The 25,175-nt window shown below is 36.5% G+C and overlaps 1 protein-coding gene across 1 annotated transcript in view; it reads left to right on the top strand.

Annotated features, from left to right (window-relative positions):
* CNTN5 (contactin 5) overlaps positions 1-25,175 on the top strand; it is a 205,783-nt gene that overhangs the window by 153,502 nt on the left and 27,106 nt on the right. The window contains exon 8 of the mRNA XM_059710643.1: positions 20,955-21,113. Coding sequence (XP_059566626.1) covers positions 20,955-21,113 — 159 coding nt within the window. The remainder of the gene's footprint in view (positions 1-20,954; positions 21,114-25,175) is intronic.

The following is a 25,175-nucleotide window of genomic DNA, read 5'->3' as shown; positions in this document are numbered from 1 at the left end:
TTCAGTGGAATGATGGATATAATAACAAATTACTGTAGGTGGAGGAAGGCAAGCAATAATGTATGACAGGTGGTGCAGTAGCTTAAGAAAAGCATGGGCTTTGAAGGTAGATAAACTATTTCACAACTCCACAAGCTCTTACTAGTTATGTGACTTTGGGCAGGTTGTTTAACTTGAACCTTTCTCGCTTTCATTCATTCCATTCAATATTTATTCACCAAAGATTTATAGAGCACATAATATCTGACAGGAACTGTGCTAAGAACCAGCTAACCATAAAAAACTTATGTCCTTGACATGGGCATACCTTTTTTTAAAATATAATACCAGGAGTGCTGTTACAGACATATGAGCAGCACATTTTGCTTTCTGATCGTAAGCTCCATTAACAATAATAAAAACATTTCATTTCTTTCTGTATGCCAAGCACTGTGTTAAAGGCTTCATATGAATGATTTCACGTTGTCCATTTAGCATATCACATGAAAACAATATGACAGGAGTACTATTTTTAGTTCCAACATGAAGATAAGTAATCCAAGGCTCAGGAGGTTTAGGAATTGTCAAATGTCACCCTAGTAAGTGCAAGAAGTGAATAGAGTCTAGGCAAATTGATTTCAAAATGAGCATTTTAAATTAATATACTGCCTTCCATCAGTTGTCAAATTGTTCCCATTTTATTCATTATTGTATCTCCAGAACCTATTGAGTTCCTGACCTGATATAGTTCCTTACAACTGCTAATAAATACTGTGAGAGCAGGGAGGGAAGACAGAGAAACAAAGGAAAGGAGAGGAAAGACAAAGAGAAAGGAAGGAAGGGGTGGAGGGAAGGAGTGAGTGACAGAAGAAAGAATCTTATAAGAAACAAGGGAGTCAAGCCAGCATGGCTCAGTGGTTGAGCATCAATCTATGAACCAGGAGGTCACCGTTCAATTCCTGGTCAGGGCACATGCCCGGATTGTGGTCTTAATTCCTAGTGGAGGGCATGCAGGAGGCAGCCAATTGATGATTCTTTCTCATAATTGATGTTTCTATCTCTCTCTCCCTCTTCCTTCCTCTCTGAAATCAATAGAATATATATTTTAAAGAAGGAACAAGGGAATGGAGTGATAAGGACAGCCTAGGAGTTAGACAATTTTCTCAAGGAGATGATATATGGGCTGGATTGAAGAACATGTAATCATTTGCTAAGCCACGTAAGAGAACAGAAGATACTCTACATCAGCTTGCAAATGCAGCACTCTTTCACTCCCATCAGTCTCTAAGGATAGGTTTCATGTTCTGTAATCTTTCAAAGTCCCTAATCTTTGACCCCATGACCAAGAGATTCAACATTATTGATCACCACTTTCTATCTTATACCTTGTCCTAAATGACCACTAACCTTACTGCCAACTCTGAACTTCTTCTGACCCCTGTGTTTTGCCAATTATATAAAATATCAAAGTCTAACATCTCTTTTCTCAGAACATCTTGTGGCACTTTTTATCCAGACAATAGGTTTTGATCTAAAGGAATCACTCTAAACAAAATGCCACCAGGAATATTAAGCATCAACAAATAATAGACCTCTTCCTCCATGATGTCTTCTCTTTCTCTCATTTTAAACTTTTTTTCCAGTTGCTACAATTATGAGACAAGGACAAAACTCCTAATTGCTTTAAAAAGTGAATCACCTTCTTTCCATTTGCTCCTGCTGTTCTTTCACATCTTTGATAATTTGTTGTTTCTTATCTGCTTATGAATGAATTATGCCAAGAGTCATGAAAGCAAAACAATAACAAAAACAAACCAAAAAAAGGTCTTTGATGTTCAGAAGGATGTCCTTAAACTCACCAATATTGCTTAGGCAGAATATTGAAAATGCACTTTGTCTGTTCATTTGTTTGTTTGAATTGTTTGGAAAAATCACCTTCCTTGTTCACTTTTCTTATGTTTTATATAGACACAGCCGAAAACAACCACCAATCCTTTCTAAAACCTGACCTTTTTTAAAAATCCTGAATACATTCTGTTTTCTGTGACTGCTACCTAGATTGTTTTAGCATGTCTTTTAGTGATTTGTTTTCATGTGGAGCCTAGAATACAGCCTTGTAGAGCACATATGTACTACATGGCCCTTTTTGATAACCCAAATGAAGTCACAAAGAACCCAAGTTCTAAGCAAAAGTTTTGCTGAAAGTCAACCTAATGATTGATCACATCTTCAAGGAAGACGATGGAAAATTGGTAAGTTCACTTTAGTTTCTATCCCAAAGTCTTGTTTCATTTCAACCTATATTCCAAAATACTCAATTCTTAATTATTTTCTTGCTTTTGTGTAACACCAAACAACATGTATCCTGGTGTCTGACTGATTCTTCATCGAACAGCACAAGATCCATGCAGACTGAACAGTGAGAGAACTAGCATTGATTGGAAGAAACTTTACTGACTTTTATGGCAGATTGAATTTTGTCCTCCCAAACACCTGGCAAAGGTAATGTCTCCGTTTCACTAAGTACTCCTTAATTTAGAATTACAAAGGCAATTAGCTCTCTAATGAGTTGGAGCATCTGGGGTGAAAGAGTAGGGAAAATACTGAATACCAGATGATGTCTGTTAATGCCAAGAAAAGAAGAAAAAGTGACTTATTCTTGGTGGAAAAAAAAATCTCTCAGATTGATGATTTAAATCTCTTTTTTTCTCCAAAAAAGTAAAGTATATAGAACTTATCGCATGGTAAATATAGTGAAAATCTAATTTGACCCATTAAATGTAAAGATTGGCAATCATGAGCACATGGGTCTCTACCCTATGTCATTGATTGAATATATCAGTAGATTTTACATTTGGAAACTTGTGAATCATTGCTGAGGTCCCTAAAAAGTAAGGGTGAATGGGAAAAAATAGTTCTTTGCTTTATAAAAATAGTTTATTAAAAATAGAAAATATCCTGTACAAGATTCACAGTAGGCAGGCATTGAAAGGCTGAGCTATAAAAGTGATAGCTGCAAGGTTATTTATTACACTGAGAAAATTAAAATAACATGAAAAGTATTGTGAAAGGTCGGCTGTGTTAGTGCTGCACATGTAAAAGGAAGGTCTTTGGGAACCAGAGCTCTTAGCATCGGAACTAGTTTATAGCTGGTGCTCAGTAAATGTTAGTTTAATCTCAAGACCAATTTAAAAATCACACACATTGTTAAAATGGCTGCGATAGTAACCATTTCACCCAGTCCATACAGGGCAGCATTATAAAGATAACCGAGGCTGGAATTTGAATCTCGCTCTGAAACCAGCTGAATAACCATAGGCAAGTCATATTACCTCATCTGGATGCTTCGTTTTTTAAATGGGGATAAAAATATGTAATTTTCAGATTGAATAAGAGAATGAAAGGAGATTTCAAATGGAAGAAGGGTTCTCAGTAAATGGTAAATATTGTTGTTGATACTCTTAAGTAGAAGAAGGCTTTTTTGTTTCCCTGATCTTTCGGATTAAGGAGATGAATCAGTGTTCTTCATGGTATGTAAGGGCAGGAAAATGGTCTACATTTATTCAGAAGGTGATTGTACCTTATTATTCACTGACTAAAATAGTCAATAATTTTCTGATTATTTTTTTCATCTTGTTCAATTACAATTTGACAATACATCTAAAATTATTGGGAGCATTATGACTGCCTCTCCTTTCTCAGGGTCAAATCGGCCTATTGATAGTCATCATTGTGTTCCCGGCTAGTGTGCCATCATCAGGATAAATAAACGATGAAACCACTATCACCGCCATCTCAGTATAGTCAGTTAACTGAGCCAATGAAATCTTGCATCACTTTCCTGAAGCAGATTGCTTATAAAGCATGTATTTATATGCACTGAGCATTCCATTGTAAAGGTGTCTGTCCTTGAGCAAGAACTAACTTAGTGTGCAAGGGAATTTCCCATATGTGACATAACACTAAGAGCTTCAAGTTCACCAAAAGGATAAGACTGAGTAAAAAGGGTTAATTACACAATTTATATTTTATTCTAGAAAAGATGTTTCAGATGAGGCTATAATAGAGAGGTCAGAGTCCTAAGAGTACTGCTTTCATATCCATGATAATCATCATTAAATACATGTCTAATAGTCACCAGCTTCATATCACATGAAAAACAAATATATATATTTAGTTGATTTACATCATAATATTCATTATTTTTAACACATAAGTATGCATTCAATGAATGTTTCCATAGGACTTTGCCATACCTGTAATAAGTCAGGCAAAAATTAAAGAGTAGAAAGGCTTTAAGAACTCACCAAGGACCCAAAAGGATTTGAAAATACTTGTGAAATAAATATTTTGATTTTTTTAATTGAAACTAAATAGTATGAATGGTTTTCAAGTTCCTCTAGAATTATGTCTTAGATTTTAAAATGTTCTAGGTCAAAAGTATAAAATTTCAAGTGAAGGGAATTTTTTATAAATCACACAAGTTAATTATATCAAAACACCAGCTTTCTTCTTTGTCAGCCTTCTGATTTGGTTAATTTATGTGTTTATTAATCACAGAAAACTGAGACATGAAACAAGTCTGTTTGAATTACATGTTTTGTTCAGGAGGGTATTGGTTCATATAACTGCTTCTTTTGTGCCAACTCAAGATATACAACTGTTATTAGTAAACTTCATTTGAAATACTTAATCACTGTTTCAAAGACTTTTTATCACCTGATCTATATGTACAGTACCTCAAAGCTCACATATTTGTCTTACAATCTCAGCTCACTGAATGTTAAGTCAACCTAATAAGCAGCATCGATCATAACCCAATGAACGAGATAGTCTACATTACAGACGCTCTCCCTGTAATCCATCCATTATATGGAGCATCTGTTACAAATTATCCAACCTCCAGGACTGCTCATTTAAGTGCTTTTCTAAGAGCCTACTGTCTTCATTTCTCCAAATGAGTTAGATGGTGGCATCGGGATTGTACCAAGTTCACTGTCACCATGTGACAGCAGTCATCTGTCAGTCTGTGCGAAGCTGTAATGGTACATTGCATAATGGTAAATGTTTTACAGTTGTAAAGCCAAAATCCTCAGAATATAAGCCAGCAGCCATTAAGAAAACACTAAGACAGTTATTTTTCTATTATATCTCAGCTACTGGCCAAAACGTTAAGCACGTTGTAATACTCATTTTTTAAGTCCTTAGGGGACTATTGACTTGCTCTGTTACTTAATACATGAAATTAATGACCCCAGATCATGTTTGTCAATTTCTGTTCATTTCTATGACTATAAAACATGTCCTTAGTCTCAAATAGATATCTTGTAGAACATGTTGTTGGTATCAAGGAAAATCATAAAAGAAAACCTAATTAAATGAAAATAAGTGCAAATTTATACCTCAGAAAAGACATATTAAAGAAACTTTCCTACTTACAGTTTTAGTCCATAGTAGAGTGTACCCATCTTAAAGAGAATAGCTGTATAAATATGTTGGCCTAATGTGTCATTGGAAATACTAATGACAAATTCACTTCATGGTGTATTTGGGAAAAGAAGTCACAGAGATATGTATAAATTATTCATAAATGAACAGTGAGACTGAACAAATTTAAAAGTCCATGTAGTCATTATTTTCTTGATCTTAATTTGCATTGCAGAATTGTTATTAGTCATACACAATAAACCCAATATTAGATTTATAGAAAGCTTTGTAGAAATATGGTACCTTTCATATTTTAGGACACCATATGGCATTTTCCTACAGGATTTCTTTAACTCATCTGTTTTTAGAATTTTTGTAATACTAGCTTGATAAATTAATTTCAGGATAGCATCTGGGTTGGTTGAGTTTTTAAATAAACAAGCTGATTATTTTAAATTATTCTTGCCAGTTTGTACACTATACCCTCAAATATCTATTTTCCATTTCAGAAAGATCACCTTCGATGGATGGACAGTACTACTTTCATAGTGGAATACATATGGAATGTACAACTTCAACTCATTTTGTAATATTACATTAAATATTTATGCCTATTAAACTACCTTGAATCTTTGGTTAATTTATCTTTCACCTGAAGTCTGTGATAATTGATTAGAAGTGTTTATATTTTCCTAAAGAAAATAACACAAGAATTTTTTAAATAAACATCTTAAACACAGTGATGTAATTGGTAATTAAATACTTCAGCCAAAAATGGCACAAGTCATTTTAGTTCACAACTCACTGGTCTGGTCACATTGCACCATCTAACCCAAAGGAATCAGAGTTCCAATGACAACTACATATTCACAGATTATAACTACCACTGGGGTGGGGAAGAGGTGGTATGGTTTTTGGTTTTGCTTATTACAGAAGTAGAAGATCGTGATACTCCCAATAAGATTCAAAAGACTGATTTGCAAAGCATCCTCTGAAACTACTGCTGTCATTGAAACTACACTGACAACATCTATCAACCAACAACAGTACAATAAAACAACATTGGAATAGTGATTTACTCAATCACCACAATTTACCTTTGCTACCAAACCTTATTGCAATGAAAAATACCCATAAATTTTTAAATTCAAATAAATTTTCCCCAAAATCTTCCTACAGCCCCTGAGGGTTTCCATCACACTTTTGCTTTATGGTTTTTAAATAGCTTCTTTCCTTTGACTTTCTCATAGTCATCCAATGGCTTCCCATCACATCCACAATAAAATCACAATCTATTACCATTGCTTTCAAGTCCCTATATTATCTGGCACCTATTGACCTTTCCAATAGTATCACCCTCTGTGGTCTTCCTTCACTTTGTTTCAGCCACACCAGAATCCACAAATATGCCAAACACTTAGGAATTTTTTAATTGATGTTTTAGGCATAATATTTATTTGGCTGGATGGCCCCTTCTTATTTACTTCTCAGTTCTCTAATGTTTCCTGCCTCTCCTCCACCAATTTTCACCACACTTTATTTTCTTTATTGCATTCATTACTATCTGAAATTATCTCATTCATTGGCTGTCTTCTTTCTAGAAAGTAAAACTCATAAGGACAGGTACCTTCCTTATCCTGTTTGCTGCCTATCCCAGAGTCTTGCACACAGTAGCTATTTCCTCAATATTGTTGAAGAAATTTAAATGTATTAATGAATGAATATATAATTCTTTTCCACAAAAAGAGTAATTATATTTTTATAAATCAAGTAAATGGGAAGATTGGGTAGCAATTGAATAAATAATAATCATAGACAGTTAATGTTAAATACATTGCCACATGATAAAACATGTAAATAAGATAGAGAGCAGGCACAGTGAAGTATTAGGGGAACTATTTGGGGATGGTGTGGTGGGAAAGGGATTTCAGAAGTTTCCTACAGCTGCAATCACAAAACAATTCTTTGTAGCATGGGCATTTCTATCTCTATCAGTGTCCATGTTACATGCCATTGCGTGGGTTCTAGCTCCTGGCAACCCTATGAATGAGTGATGTCCACAATGTGCTGTCCTCAACAGCCCCACTCAGCTCCTAAAGACTCATCCCTATGGCTTTTATGGAGTCAATCCATCTTATATGGGGTCCTCTTCTTTTTTTTGTTGCCTTCTTTCCCCCCAGCATTACTATCTTTTCCAAAGAACCCTGTCTTCCCAGGATGTGCCCAGAGTGGGGCAGCTTCAGTTTTGTCATTTTTAGCTCTGTCAATGATTCAAGCTTAATTTGCTCTAGGACTCACTTGCTCACCTTCTGTCAGCCCAGGGTATCTGTAGGGCTCTCCTTCAATACCATATTTCAAATGAATCAATTTTTTCCTGTCAACCTTCTTTACTTTCTAACTTTTTCATTTGTGTATAGTCATTGGGAATGCAAGGGTGTAGATGATCTTAGCCTTGGTCTTTAATGACGTATCTTTGCTCTTGATGCTCTTTCCAATTCTTCCATTGCTTCCCTTCCAATTCTCAGCCTTCTCTGGATTTCTTGGCTGCAGTCTCAATTTGAATTGATGACTGAACCAAGGTAAGCAAAATCTTTAACAATTTCAGTGTCTTCTTTGTCAATGCTAAAGTTGTCCATTTCTTCTGTAGTAGAAGGGGTAAGTGGGCAAGATAGTTCAAGCTACAAAAGCTGAACCTGTCAAAATCCTAACAAGAATATGTCAACAAATATGGAAAACAAATCAATGGCCTATAGACTGTAAATGTTCAGAAAACTTCCCAATCTTCATTAAAGGAAATGCCAAGGAGTGCAGTAGGACCATATCTGTAATTCCACACTCAAATAAAGTGGTGCAGAAATACCAAGTATTCAAGCTGTATTCAGAAAAAGAAGAAGCACTTGAAATCTAATTGTGAGCATTCTTTGGATACTGGAGAGCTCCTAAGAATTTCAGAAGAAAGTTAGCTATGTTTTATAAACTACAGTAAAGCCTTTAACTGCATCAATCATTAAAAGCTATGGGTTGTTATAAAAAAAACAAAACCCAGGCTTGCCTCAGCACTTGTTTGTCTTGATGGCTAGCGTATTGTGGACAAGAAGCTACTGTCAGGACATAATATGGAAACCGAATGGTTTCCTCTAGGCAAAGGTGTCGGACAAGGGTCCATTTTGTCTCCCTATTTGTTTAATCTCTATGCAGAACATATACTAAAAACTGAGATAGATTCAGAGGAAGGAGGAGTGAAATCAGTGAAGAAATATCAATAACTTAAGTTAATGCAGATGGAATAATCTTACTGGCAGAAAGTAGCAATGATTTGAAACAACTTCTGGTGAAAGAATAAAAAACAAAAAAAGTACTTAAGCATGACTGCATTTGAACATCAAAACAAAAATTGTGACTACAGAAGAAATACAGAACTTTAACAAGACAATGCCTACAAGTCTCAGCATGTTTTCATGACTCCATCTCACCTACTCCACCCTATATTTTGCAGCATACACACACACACACACACACACACACACACACACACACACACACACAGTTCTCATAAGAAGTGTTGACCTAAATATTAAAAAGTAAATGCAAGTAGCAAAGATGATTCATATATGCTGGATTCTGGCTACATGGAGTATAAGAAACTAAAGAATAGGCTTATGCATCCAATAAGATTTTGGGTGTGCTTAATGGGCCAAAGATTTTAGGTTGAATAGAGGAGTTTTTGAACTATCAATTGCTCTATTTGCAACTGTAGAGGTCCTAACTTATGTTCCGGAAGCTCTGCCATGTGTATTTCAATCTATAATTGGAGAGATTAAATCTTTGACAACAGCTTTAATCTCCTACAATAGGTGTCTTCTCACATATATTGAGTCCTCTCCTGAGTTTAACATGGACTTCACTTAACTTATACACTCACCAGCTATACCTAATTTAATCCCTATCTGAAATCCATGACTTCCTTGATACCTATCATGCTGTCTTGCGAACTCAGTCAACTATAGAACATAGAGCATAAAGAATCTAATGGAACTGTGTAGACTCAGCCCCTATAAAATTACGTTTTTCACTTCATATAAGCTCTCAGTGTTGTTCAGCAATAATCCTGTTTTATGATTATTGATTCCCTATAACATTGCTCTCAATAACTATTCCTGACACTTTCAACTCTCTTCAAAATAGAATCTTCCCATCTCTGCACTTCAGTGTTATCACCAGAATTTATTTTAATTTTGAGATCCTCCTCCAGATTATTCCTTTATTCTACTATTCCAATTTATCCAAGCACGAAATTCTGCACTAATTGTAGGTCCTAAATCATTTAGCTCAGTGATTCAAGTCCAATAATGGTTTGTTTTGACTCTTAACTCTTCCTATATAATATCAAATGTATTAATCCATCTCCCATTTAATAACATTATAGGCTCTCTACTTCCTTCATAACCAAGTTCACACTTATTGTCCTGTTGTTCAAGGCCTTCCCTCAACCTACTTTTCCCAACCTTTATAGATTGCTGCTACTCTAATCAAACATACTCTACCTGCCTTCCCTCCTTCCCTGTCTTCTAAATTGCCTTGATATTGCCAGTCTTTTGTATATTTACTTATCCCCTTTTGACACACACACACACACACACACACACACACACATCACCTATTCCATCTTTAAACACCAGCCTAGAGAAACTGTTTTATTGGAATCTTAATTGAAAAACCCATCTTTCCAAACACAGTATCTGAAAACGTTCTGTATCCCAGAGGTACAAAGTGAACTTCTAAGTTACTTTACTGGAAAGTGGCAAGGCCTGCATGAAACTGAGTTCTCCTGGTATCTAGTCAGCTTTCATCATTCAATGCTGTCACATGGTAGTTTCTCCAACCCTTTCAGGCCTCTTTTTAAAATTGATGTAGCAATGTGAAACACACTGAATGTTTAATTATGAGTTTTTGTTAATTTTGGTCTAAATTTTTTTCTCTAATTTTCAATACTTTGTTGAACATTATTGTCATAAAAATATTGATTATAATAGTACATCTTTAATAAGTCCCAAATTTCTATCTAAAATGATTATTCCATTATCCTATAGGTAAATTATTAAATCATTTTAATAATTTTATTGCATTATGTGTTTACCTATTTGGCTGTTTGCTTCTAGTCAGCCAGCTGTTCCATCAGTTTTCTCAATTAACTTGTCATTTTTCAATTCCAAGGGGTTTATCTGGGGTAATTTATTATTGGATATGCTCTTTTCTGTTTATTTATGCTAATATATAACAGATAAGGAATTATTCCAGTTTTAATCTTTCATAAACCAAGAGCATTCTCAGTTATACTTTGTATCTTTAGGATGCTTCCAGTTGCAAGCAATAGAAAACCCAGCTCAGATGGGTTTAAACAATAAGGAAATGTATTGGCTCTCATGACAGAAAGTAGATTTTTAAATTGGTTCATCCAGGGTCTCAAATATTTTTCAAGAACCGAAGTTGGTTCCATCTCTTCACTCTGTTGTCTACAAAGTCGGTCTTACCCTAGAGCTCATTGTAGTCATTGTCTATCTGCCCAAATAATAGAGGCTAAATGCTTTCTTGTTCACATATAACAGGAGAAAGAACTAACACATCTCTACAAATGTCCATCCCTTCATCTGGTTTTGCCAGTTTAGACCTTATGGTTATTCCTTAACTAGAAATTATCATAAAAAGATTGCCATGATCTGATAGGCTTAGACCAAACTTCCTGAACCAATTATTAGTGGGGGCTGGGAGATGGCCAAGATGGACATAGACTAATCAGGGTCCTCCATATAAAGAGGGGTTAGTTAGTTCCATACACTGCCTTGGAACAGGTGGAGTGGATATTAGGGAGTCAATCACAAATTTTATTTAATCTCTATCATACATTTTCTACCTCTAAATCCATTTTTAATCGATAAAAAAGCATGTGCCCCCTCATAATAATTGTCAATCCTCTGAAATCTACATTTCCTGCCTATGCTGAACTATGTGAAGTAAGAATGAATAATATAGAGTTAAAACTCAGATACATACGCAGTTAAGAATAAGAATTTAACCCCAGGCCTACTTACTATTGGAATGTTGTATAGCCTTGGGTGAGTCATTTGAACTTCTGAGATTCAGTCTTATCACTTGTGGAAAGGAAACATCAATACCATATTTGCTGTAAAGATTAGAGACAAATTACATATCATTTAGCATAGTGCCTTCTACCTGATAGGTGGGCATTAAATCATTATCATTTCAGCATTATTTTTTTTCACATTATAAGCTCCTCAGAAAATAAAGATTGTTGACTTTGCTAACAATAGTATATATTTTTCTTTTAAAAATCATTTTCACATCTATTTGTTTTGATAAAACCAAATGTGGTGCATAGGTTCTTATTTATATTGATTTAAAAAATGAAGCATTTTGAGATCTGTAATGTTGTTAACATTACTGAGCCAGTGAGAGGCATAATCAGTGTTAGTATAGCTATTTACAAAGTACTTTTTATGTACAGTCCCATAAGCAATTCTCACAATAATGATAGAATTCCAATTATAAAATGTCAAGAAACTGAGATTAATAAGGTGCAGAAACATGCACAAAGCTCTTATATAAAAAGTCAAAACTAGAATAAGATTCTTTTGACTCTACCCAAGAATCTTTTCTTTAGACCAGTTTTTCTTGAAATAGAAGATGCATAAAAACTTCCTAGGCATCTTGTGCAAAATACAATTCTGAGGCTCAAGTCACAGAAATTGTAATTTAGTTACTATTGAGAACAGCAAAGGAATCTACATATTTTTTACAAACATGCCAGAGATTTTTGTTGCTCATCAAAGTCTAAAAGACTAACAGCTTGTTTTTTTGTTGTTGTTCTTTAGAAACACACCAAGTTCAGATGAGTTGCCAATTAATAGCATTTAACAAAGAAGATAATCTAACATAATTAGAATCCTACTTTTTAATATATAGTAAAAGTCTTTTTTTTTTCAGAACAGTGCTATGATTTTGCAAAGGTATATTACTCTTTCTCATATTTTCATGGGTCAAAGTGAAAATATGTACAAAAATAACTCAACAGCTATACTAGGCTGTTAATTTAAAAAGTATTCATCACTCATTATTATAAATCTATATTTGTAACAGACTACATGCTGAGCATTGTGCTGTAGGCATTGGAAATACAGTATTGAGCAAATTATAAGCGCAATTCCAGCTCTCCTGTACCTAAAATCCAAAGAGGAAACCTAGCTGGTTTGGTGTAGTGGATAGAGCGTCGGCCTGTGGACTGAAGGGTCCAGGGTTTGATTCCAGTCAAGGGCACATGCCTGGGTTGCAGGTTCGGTCCCCAGTAGGGGGCCTGCAGGAGGCAGCCAATCAATGGTTCCCTCTCATCGTTGATGTTTCTATTTCTCTCTTCCTCTCCCTTCCTCTCTGAAATCAACAAAAATATATTTTTTAAAAATATAAAAAAACAAAAACAAAGAGGAAAGCCACCATTAATAAAAGAATCACATAAATATTAGAAAGCTTTAACTGTGATTTCAACTATGAATGAGAGGTAGCGGCACTATGAATATATAGTGGAGTGACAGTTCCTAGGTGGTGCATTCAGAGAAAGTCTCCTGCAAGGAAGTGAAACTAAAGCAGAGATGTTAAATAAACAAGTGAGGAGGGACGAGAATTGTATGCTGAGAAACCAGGTTACATAGATGACATGTATATAGGTATATAGGCAATGATAATAATGAATATGATTTCATAGATATGCTAAATGGGAAGCATTAGCAAATTAATTGAAAATAAACTTGCTTTTGAAAAAAAATAATTTAAAATAGCCATCTCTCATTTCAATCCTTAACTGTTTCTGGTTAAAAAAAAAAAAATGAGTTGGTTATATTCTCATGGGATTGAAACAGTAAGAAAGGTTAGTAAATAATAAGAAATTAGGTTAGTAAATGATAGGAAATCTAAAAACACCGTCTAAACTTCATGAGGAACTTAGGATGGTAAGGAAGCATCTAAGACTTAAAGAAGGAAAGATGCAATACTTTATGAAGTTGCACTCTGCCAGCCTACTATGTCAAGAGCATGTTAGGAAACATTTTTTTGCATAAAAATATTATCAATATACCATGCTCCCTAAATAAGGTTGTATCATAATTCCGCATAATTCTATTATAAAGATGAAAACTCAACAACCACTTATTAACATGTATTAATGCATGATGAACTATAGAAAATCTATTCACGTCATTGATTACCTTTTAATGAAATGCTTTATTGTTATTTATACCTTTTTTATTATTTGTGTCTATGCAAAATGGTTCTTTCACTAGATGGTTCATGGCATATAATTTAAGTACATGATAGAAATAAAAAATATTATTTGTGGCCTGAGTTATTGAGCTTGTTCTTTTACATCCATCTAATGATCTAGACAGGAGCTAAACCTCTTCTTCACTTGGTGTTAGGAGACGTGTTCAGGACTTTGCTTCCATGAATGCCTGCCATTCCTATGTGTGTTTAGAAGTAAGAGATGTCTGCCCCCAAGCAATATTTAAGGGCTTGAAAATAGAATTTAAGGTACCATGGCATATTTGCTATCAAAATTTTCATTTTCTTCTTAAGCAGTTTAAATGGAAAAGCCCACTTAATGTTTTGAATCCCAACACGTGTAATTCCATGTAAAACTTCCATGTGAGAAAAATAACATGAAAGTTCCCAAAACCAAATAAAAACGAAAACAAACTGAATAGATTTTCAGTGTGAAAAATAGCATATAACCATCGGTATACTTGTTGAATCAGTGGGTGTCAGCTCAGGTAGCGAATGTGATCTTACCTAGGTGAGAAAGCCAGCAAAGTGGCTGCACTAGGGGTTCAGTCTCAGCATTAGGAAGGTTTGTAAGAACTATTCCGCAGGAAGGGGGACAGTTACACCACGAGAACTATAAAGCCCAGCACCACAAGGTGTTATCTAAAAGTGATTTTACAAGAAGTCAGTATTCAACTTCCTGTTTGTTACCACATTGACTTGTCATAATTTGCTTTGAACAAGAAATAGTACTCCTCAGACTAAAACTGACTCCTGCTTCAACAAATATTTCCTCCCAAGCAGGAGGACTGCTTTGTTTGTTTGTTTTTAAGGAGGCGTTTTTTCTATCTCAAGTACTCCTTCCTCATGTGAAAAATAATAGGGTTGAACTAAATGACTCCAGTTAATTTCAAGTGTTATGACTATGTAACGTTGCTTAACTATTATATTGTCTTTGTTATGCTAATGACATGAAAAAACAAGACCTATATTGGTATATCATATGTGTGGTTTTTTAAAAATATATTTTTGTTGATTTCAGAGAGGAAGGGAGAGGGAGAGAGAGATAGAAACATCAATGATGACAGAGAATTATCATGTGGCTGCCTCCTACACACCACACACTGGAGATGGTGCCTGCAACCCAGGCATATGCCCTGACCAGAATAGAACCTGTGACCTCCTGGTTTATAGGTCAATGCTCAACCCTGAGCCACACCGGCTGGTTTTTTTTTTTGTTTTTTTTCAGCTTTAAAAGTCAGTGGCTTCTCAAAAGTAAAACATTTCCTAGCTGCACATTAGGTCAAAGGAATGAGTCAAGGTGATAGCAATCTAACAGCAAACCAGAGGAGCCCTGGGTTGAGAACCGGCTCCTGCTTGGGACCTTTGTGCATCAGCATCTGCTCGGACACCTTCTTGAAGAAATAAAGGGACTGTGTCCATTTTTCTAAATTGTGTATTTTCAAATTATATATTTATGTTAGTGGCCCTACATAACAGCACTGTCAGGGGATGAAGGGAGAGGGCCTTTCCAGATTCTTGCCCATCTGACACTGACTCATTACAGCTAAGTATAAATTAATGAGATTTCTGCTAAATTAGTGGCATCTGTGTAACATTCAGACAATAGCTACTGTCACACATTTGTCATCTCTGAGATATATACCTATTAATCTATTTTCAAAGATTTCTTCTGTAAATTAGCAGTAAAATCCTTTGCAGAAAAAATTTACATCATGATTTTAAAAAACAGTCAAAAGATGCTAAAAATATGGTCATTATTAAAAACAAAGGTAATGATTGTATTAATGTAATATTGGTGTAATTCACTCCTAAATATATACAGGAAACTTTTGGCAGCCATTCAGTATGAAATATTTAAAAATTTAAATTTCTCTGTAGGTAAGATATTGATAAACCAATACTAATAAAATAACTATAAATTTCATTTTCATTTTTTTATTTTGGTTGAAAATTGTACTTAATTTATCTTAAACGGTAAATCACATCACTTTTTCAGAGTATTTTTACAATAACATATTAATAAAAATTTTTCAGATTTGTAAGAATTTAGAAAAATTGCCCTAGCCAGTTTGACTCAGTGGATAGAGCATCGGCCCATGGACTGAAGAGTCCTGGGTTATATTCTAGTCATGGGCCTGTTCCTCGAATGCAGGCTCCTCCCCAGCCGGGGCCTGGTTGGGACGCGTGCAGGAGGCAACCAGTTGATGTTCTCTCTGTCTTTTCCTCTCTCTTCCACTCTCTGAAAATCTATAGGAAAATTCCTCAGGTGAGGATTTTTAAAGAAAGAATTTAGGAAAATGAGCTGTTCATAGTAAATTTCTAATGATAATGAACCTTTTTAAATCATGAGAAGCTTTATATTCATTCATGGAGCTGTTCTGTCATTTTTATTACCATCCCACTCTAAGCTTGACTAAGAAAATGTTAATTCCAATATATTTTGATTTAACAAAAAAAAAGGCTATCATATTGGATATTTGTCTTAACAATAATTATTTTAAAATATATTTTACTTGTTGTTACACAATGTTTCAAACTCAAAACATAACTCTGGATGGATTTTTTCTTCTCGATTTTTCCTTTAATGTCTTCTACAAATATCCATTGAGGGCCTAATAGATGCCAAATACATGTTGACTATTCAGACAAATAGAAATTATAGAAAATAATTATAATCAATGTAACAAGTGTTATAATGAAATATAAAATATACTCCCAAAGCACTTAAACATAACATTATCACTGCCTGACATCTGTTTCTTTGTAAAAAAAAAAAAAAAATCTGTCTGCCACTGGATTTTAACACAACTGGGGCTGGAATCCTATTTTGTCCTCCTGTAAACCATTCATCTCCACCTGACCCCCATCTCCCATCATCAGCACAGTGTTTACCCATACTTGGCATTCAGTAAATGTTTAGTTAAATAGCATATACTTAGACTAGCACATACGCATCACAATATGGAGGTTTTCTTGAAAATAATGATTTTAAAAATAACTTTGAACAAATCCATGCTTATTGCACAGAATTTGAAAATCCAAACAAGTATAAAGAATCCAATTTAAATCATCTACATTCTCACCTCCAAGCAATAACTATTATGTATACTTTAATGCCCTTTTTTTCCAGTCCTTTCCTTTATGTATTTGTCAAATTACTATTTCTACATTTATGTTTACATATAAAGTTGCATTTCATTATTTTCACTTATATTGTGAACATTTCCCATATCATTAAATAGTTTGCTGTATTAGGCAGTTTAATGGCTGCCTAATATTCTATCATAAGATGTTATGATTTGAGCATTACATGATTGGTCAGTTGGTTCTTTATAATGCTTTGTAATTATAAATAATTGCACAGCCACAATCATATCCAGGATGCATAAATTTTGTTCACTGTCACTGATAATTTTGCAATGGACTATATTGTAAAATAGACACATATAGAGAAAAATACTTGGTGATTTATCAATTATATTGTAAATTTTATTTTTTAAATCATTATTTAAAGCAATTACCTATTATATATTATTAAAAGAAATATACCTTTTAAGAGAACTAATTTAAACATTTTCATAGAGCTATAATACTCAGAAGACAAATAATTTTATTTAAGTTAACAAAGCTATTTTCCACAATATTTTCTATCACAGAAAGGTGGTTGTTAATAAATGCTTTTTGCAGAGGTAAATAAATATAATGGATGAAATGGAACAGAATAAATGGAACAATACAGAAGACCTCAAGAACTTAATTATGTTGATAACCCCCTGTTTGAACACATTAGCTAAATTTCAAGTCTGTTTTCATAATATCTGAAAGATCCACCTGACAAATTTCCTATCTATGAACAAACTCTCAAGTTAAACTATTTTGAAATCTGTTCCAATTATTCATTGCTGCCCCAAAACTTAGTGGTTTAAAACATCAATCTATTATTTGTTCTCATACTGTTGGCAGCTGACGGGCACAGCCAGGTTCTTACTGGGATTGCTCATGTGCAGGAGTTTCGTGGTGGCTGAAGCTCAAGTAAATGACTTCATTACTTACATGTCTGGTGCCGGGGCTGGGATGTCTGGAATAGCTGGGGGCCATTTGGCTCTCCCTCTGTCCATGAGCCTTTCCAGTTGGCTAGCTTAGACTTGCTTACAGAATGGTAGCCTGTTTGATCGGACTTCTAACGAAGGCATCTGGATTTTCTCATGAACGTTCCACGAGACCTGTGATGACGCTGCACAACTGCTTGTAACCTCTCCTCAAAAGTCAAGCAATTGTCACTGCTACTATTATCTTTGGGGTCAAATAGTCCCAGGCCAGCCCAGATGGAAGGAAGGGAAAGTGTAGAAGGCTTCACTTTTCAATAAAGTAATGACCTGCAGGTACAGGCAAGGAAGGGAGAGATGGTGGCCACAAGCTGCCACAGAGCCCAAAATGGATTTTTAAAAGCCATCTCTATCTCTCCCACATGATTTAAATGTGCCTTTCCCTTACACAAGCCTTTACTTTTTCTTTTCTTCCTTCAACTGAAGCAACTCCTAGGTTAACAGTAAAGGGAGCTCAGAACCAAAGGGCTAAATCTCAACTGTGCTGTCCACTAGCACAGGGACTTGGGCAAATAACTTCTCACTAGAATGGACTCTCTGACACCCACTGCCTAGCATAATACCTGACATACAATAAGGTTATTGACTAAGTGATTTATTTATCATTTATTGACTAAACAATCCCTTTTAGATTCTATTACATTCCCTATGAAATAGGGATAGTAAGGCCCACTCCAGTAACATAGAAATACATGAACCAATTAATGTTTGCAAAATACTTAATGCAGTGCCTTGATATGGTAGCTGTTAGTATTGTTATTACAGTTAATAGTCTTATCATTATATTATCATAATTATAGCCTCTCCTCCATACCCCTGTCACCACATTCTAATAACTTGTTAGACTTCTTCAGCACCTGGATCTCATTTATTTTCCTCATTTTATCTGTAGCCATTATTTTAATACTTTGAACATTCATATGAATGACACATCCAACATACTCTTCCATAAGTTCTTGACCTTTTCATCCCTGGTAATCATACTCTCCACTTCATTCTAGATAAACACAGTTGGATATTTAAAAGTATCCAACAAAGTGTGCAATTTTTCTTCTCTCAATACAAGTTTCGATTTTTATAATTCCCCCTCATAATTACCTGGTTTCCTTTCCTCCTTTTTTTATTTTAGCCTATCACCACCATTCTGTCTTTACTTGACTGCCTAGTTTACCTTGATGCCATGGTCATTCATACTTTGGCATCTTTGATAGTAAGTCATATCAAATTTATAAACTCCTAAATTTGAATGGACCCAATTAACTATTTTCTCTGTCCCTAGTCCTAGCTTTCCAGCCTAACCTTGCTTATTCAGTCAATTCTACCTCAAAATGGTGCTATTGAACCAAATTTGAACTCCAATACTTTTCCAAAATATTTATATTCATGTCTTTCCTCTCTTATCATGTACTTATCCCAGACATTTCCCATTCTTCTCTAGCTCTCAGTCCCATTATCACCCAATTACCTTTACTTATTCTTTAATGAAAAAAATATAAAAACCTTCCCAAATGAGCTCTCTCAGTTGCCCAAAACTTTCTCTCTATATTTTTGTTTCTTTCTTCATTTCTCTTAGAGGGAAAAACTGTCACTTCTCATGATTATTTTCAATACTTTTGCGCACCATCCTAATATTTTGTCACCTTCCTGATAGAATAGTCCCTGTCTTCTAAATCTTTGGTCTCTGCTATCTGGTGCTGGTTCTTCTCAGTCTTGATAAAATTGGTAATTTCTCCGTAGCCGGTTTAGCTCAGTGCAGAGAGCGTCAGCCCGTGGAATGAAGGGTCCCTGGTTTGATTCCAGTCAAAGACATGAGTACCTTATGGTTGCAGGCTTCTCCCGGGCCTGTACTGTGATCAGGGCACATGAAGGAAGCAACCAATCTAACTGTTTCTCTCACATTGGTATTTCTCTCTCCCACTCTCTTTAAAAATCAATGGACAAATATCCTCAGGTGATAATTTAAAAAGTTAATTTCTCATTTCCTAAAAATGTCATTTGCCCAATGAGGCTTTTAAAATTCTCTACCAAGAGGTCTTTTCTAACCATCTGCATCTCTTTAACATCCCATTTCTTAGCTCCTTACAGTCCAATTCAGCCCTTACTGTTTAGGCTTCATAATCACCAAATCCAAACATCAACTTCCTACATAAGGACTAATTCAGAAAATAAAGTACTTAAGTGTGAGGTTTTTCTTAATTGAAAATAAAAGTATCCTTACATCTTGAATTGACCATGTTAGGAAATAGAAAAAGGTCAATAAGAAAACCAGTTACTTTTTAACCAATAAAATGTAAGTACATATTTTTAAATGCTATTTTAGAAATCACTATTTTAGAAGTTATAATACAAAGGTATATTTCTTCTCATATCAGATCATGGTTGTTACTTCAAACTAGAATCTACATACATGTATATAGATTAATCATCACTATTCTATATTAATTTTTCATAATCAAAAGTGAAATAACCTTCTCTGACTCATACAATGAATAATATAATAATAATAATAATAATAATCACACCATCCTTTTAACTTCCCACAATTTTTTTATACCTCATTTCTAGTATTTGCTCTTCCTTGCTCTGAACTTTCATATCTCCCCTGTAAAAGCTTAAGCTACTTGATAATCACATTCGAATATTTGTACATTTTAGGTTTCCTGAGCATGAAAAGTAGGCCTATGCACCCATACTTTATTAGTAATAACGGGATAGTTTTTGTGCCTGATAGCATTGCCTATCACTTCCTGTTGCTGCCTCTATAAGCTGTGATTGATTTCAACAGCCAGAGTTGAAATCGACATTCTTGTGTTTGTTTCTATTTTTTTTCTTTTCCTATAAAATATAATGGTAATTGGTAGTTGCCCCTAAGCACACAGTGCTAGAAAAAAATCTAATCTATAATTATTTTATCCCCAGAAATCATAAAAACCAGCTTGCATCCCAGCACTGTTTACTTCCAATATTTATTACTAAATATGTATTCCATTAAAGACAATTACATAGGTTTATTAAATCTTCATGGAAATACAATTTCTCATGGCTCTTTATCACAACTTGTACTCAACTCTATCCATTCTGTTTTGTGTGTAGGTCCCCCAGGCCCACCAGGGATAGTGATCGTTGAAGAGATCACCGAAAACACAGCCACACTCTCCTGGAGTCAAGCAGCTGACAACCACAGCCCGATCTCCTCCTACAATCTGCAGGCTCGCAGCCCATTCTCCCTGGGCTGGCAAACAGTGAAAACAGGTAAGAGGTTCGAAGGCAATATCAGATGTAATCGGAGCAGCTTCCCATCATGAGCTAGTTTGCCATATCTATACTAATAAAAGGGTAATATGCTAATTAGAGAGGATGTCCTTCTGGACAAAGCCATGGTGGCAGGGCCAAGGCAGAGGCAGTTAGGGGTGATCAGGCTGGCAAAGGGAGGGCAGTTAGTTAAGGGATCAGGCCAGCAGACAGGTGAACAATTAGGAGCCAGTGGTCCCAGATTGCAAGAGGGATGTCTGACTGCCGGTTTAGGACCGATCCCTGTCCTAAACCGGCAGTCAGACATCTCTTGAGGGGCCCCAGGTTAGAGAGAGTGCAGGCCGGGTTGAGGGACACCCCCCTCCCATGCACAAATTTCATGCACTAGGCCTCTAGCATATATATATATATATATATATATATATATATATATATATATATATGCTAACAATTTCAGAGGAATCTTTCTGGATTCTTGAAATGTTATAATTTATTACAATACTAGAGGCCCAATGCACAAAATTCGTGTAACTGTAGGCCCTCACATCCCCAGCTTCATCCAGGAGGTCATCCAGATGGTCATCTGGACTGTCATTACGCTATTCAGTCGGTTTGCATATTACCCTTTTATTATTATAGATTAACCATTGTTTGCTTCTTTTAATAAATCTGCCTTGCTTTTTTTCTCTCCTCAATTCCCAGGGAGGAACCACATCATTTATTTTTGTTTGTTTGTTTACTTATTGAAATAACTTAAGACTCACATAAAAATTGCAAAAATAACACAGATTTCCTGTGGATACAGCCCTCAGAGTTCCCCCAGGATAACATAACAATAGCACTATTATCAAATCAGAAAGCTGGCATTGGTGCAATGCTATTAACTAAACTACAGACTATATTCCTATTTCACCAGTTTTTGTATGCTACTTTTAGTGTAAGTCCTATAACATTCCATAAAATTTTATTGTAAAGATTCAAGTCACCACCACTGATCACTACTCCAGTTCCTTGCTACCTCTTTATAATCACACACAAAAAGAAAATCTAACATCAAATTACATTATTTAAAAGAATGCAGAATTTTAATGCCTGCTTCTAAGATATTTGCATTATATCTTAATTATTTCAAAAATCATTTCTTCCCAGATGGATTCCATACCATGTTACAACTAAACTTCCACTATCTCTCCAAATGTGTCTATTTATAGAGCTACGTAGCATCATACTCTCCTGATAGTTATTAGGAACTTATTTAACATATTGGTATTTGAAAAGTATACAGTGTCTATACCAGTGGTTCTCAACCTTCCTATGTGGTGACCCCCAACCATAAAATTATTTTTGTTGCTACTTCATAACTGTAATTTTGCTACTGTTATGAATCATAATGTAAATATCTGATATGCAGGTTGTATTTTCATTGTTACAAATTGAGCATAATTAAAGCATAGTGATTAATCACAAAAACAATATGTAATTATATATGTGTTTTCTGATGGTCTTAGGCGACCCCTGTGAAAGGGGTCGCGACCAACAGGTAGAGAACCACTGGTCTATACAATCTAATCTTCAGATGCAGTTGTCCCTTCTGAGTAGGGATTTGTGATTTTGTTTTACTGCCTAAATATAAAATCAATTTGCCTGTTTAGAAGTAAAATATAAAATTTATAAAGTATTTGAGTGCAGTAACCATAAAACTCAATTAACTGGAATGTTGCAGGAGTGATGTGTTCCATTTTGTTGCTTAAATAAATTAAATTTGAGAAAAACTTATGTTTGTTTGTGTAAAAATTTACAATTTGCAGGGGGAGGAAATATATTTACCTGCAAAATATAATTTAAGTTTTCCTTGATATTAGGAGTCTATATTAATTTATAGAATTCAGTTTGATCGTCATTATTGTGTACTATACATGTACATATCTTTATTTTGTAATATACATAATTGTGGGTATTGGCCTCATTTCTAGCTTCATTTTAACCCTGTGATGCCTCTGCAGATCCAAGAAATTGGGGGAATCTCTAAGTTTGGTAGATAACTCTGAAAAGAACACAAATTCAAGCCGCATGAACAGGTTTACACAAGAATTCTTACAACCTCTGCCCCAGTGCTCCCAAATTATCCTCAGTGTGACAGCCCAAGTCTTTTGTTCTGCAGCCAGGAAATGGATTCACCTTCAGATGTGGTGTTATGAATGCACTCAACAAATCCATTCTCCTGACTGCTGCTATGCTCCCTGCCCACTCTTGTCTCACTGCCCATACAACTTACTACTTGAGGATGTTTCCTTGTGGGTACATTGCAATACACATTTACTTGCTCATCAGATGCCCATGTTCTGGTCCCTCTGACCTTAACTCATGGTATACCAATCCAGGACATCTATTCTTCCTCCTACTACACCCATAGTTTACTAGATACTGTTATTCCTTGGTTTCTAACATCTTGGCTCACCTGTTTCTACTTTTTGTTGTTTGATAGACGCTTGAGAGATAGATAGGATATATAGATATCCTATCTAATAAAAGAGAAACATGGTAATTGGTGTACGACCGCTAACCTTCCCATTGGCTAATCAGCAAGATATGCAAATTAACTGCCAGCCAAGATGGCGGCCGGCAGCCAGGCAGCTTGAAACTAACATGAGGCTTGCTTGCTTCAGTGAAGGAGGACTCCAACCTTCCCCACCTGCCTTGCAGGCCTATGAGCTTGCAGTTTAAGAAACATTGTAACAAATATAGAAGCTAAGCAAAACCCCAGAAACCTGCTTTCAGCAAGCCGGGATCTCAGAGCTGGAGTTATACATTGTTTCGATTATAGAACACAAACAAACCAGATACCTGCTTTCAGCAGCAGAGGCCTAAGAGCTGGAGCCTCAGAGGTAAAGCTGGCCCAGAATTAAAAAAAAAAGAGAGAAAAAAAGGAGTGGTTGGGAGCTTCCATCACCCTCCAGCCTGAAAACAGACCTCAGCCCCTCACCCAGACTGGCCAGGCACCCCAGTGGGGACCCCCACCATGAATGGTGTGTGACCAGCTGCAAACAGCCATCATCCCCTCACCCAGGCTGGCCAGGCACCCCAGTGGGGACCCCCACCCTGATCCAGGACACCCTTCAGGGCAAACCAGCCAGCCCCCAATTGTGTACCAGGCCTCTATCCTATATAGTAAAAGGGTTATATGCCTCCCAGCACCGGGATCAGCGGAGCCGCGAGGCCTCCCAGCACCAGGATCAGCGTGACAGGGGGCAGCGCCCAAACCCCCTGATTGCCCTGCGGCTCTGTGTGTGACAGGGGTGGGGGCCACAACCTCCCTATCCACCCTGCTCTGTTCGTGACAGGGGAAGGTGCCCCAACCCCCTGATCAGTCCTGCTCTGTGCCTGATAGGGGGGAGCTCCCCAACCCCCTGATCGCCCTGCAGCTCTGTGTTTGACAGGGTTCGGCGCCCCCACCCCCTGATCGGCCCTGCTCTGTGGGTGATAGAGGGCGACGCCCCAACCACCCCCCACGGGCCCTGCTCTGTGTGTGACAGGGTAGAGCCATAACCTCCCCATCGGCCCTGCCCTGAATGTGACAGGGTGCGGCACCCCAACCCCCTGATCCGCCCTGCTCTGTGTGTGACAGGGGGAGCTCCCCAACCCCCTGATCGACCCTGCTCTGTGCATGACAGGGTACGGAGACCCAACCACCCTGATGGGCCCTGCTCTGTGCGTGACAGGGGGTGGCACCGCAACCTCCCCATCGACCCTGCATTGAGTGTGACAGGGGGCGGTGCTCCAAACCCACAATCGGCCCTACCATGAGTGTGTCTGAGGGTGGCATCGCAACCTCCCGATCTGCCCTGCTCTGTGCATGACAGGGGGCGGCGCCCCAACTCCCCAATCGGCCCTGTTCTGAGCCCGACCAGGGGCTGCACCTAGGGATTGGGCCTGCCCTCTGCCACCCGGGAGCAGGCCTAAGCCAGCAGGTCGTTATCTCCTGAGGGGTCCCAGACTTCGAGAGGGCACAGGCCGGGCTGAGGGGCCCCCCGTCCCCCCGGAGTGCTCAAATTTTTGTGCACC

The sequence above is a fragment of the Myotis daubentonii genome, chromosome 9, assembly GCF_963259705.1.
Source record: "Myotis daubentonii chromosome 9, mMyoDau2.1, whole genome shotgun sequence".
Classification (NCBI taxonomy): domain Eukaryota; kingdom Metazoa; phylum Chordata; class Mammalia; order Chiroptera; family Vespertilionidae; genus Myotis; species Myotis daubentonii.
The sequence above is the reverse complement of the archived record's forward strand: the minus strand, read 5'-3'. Positions and strand labels throughout refer to the sequence as shown.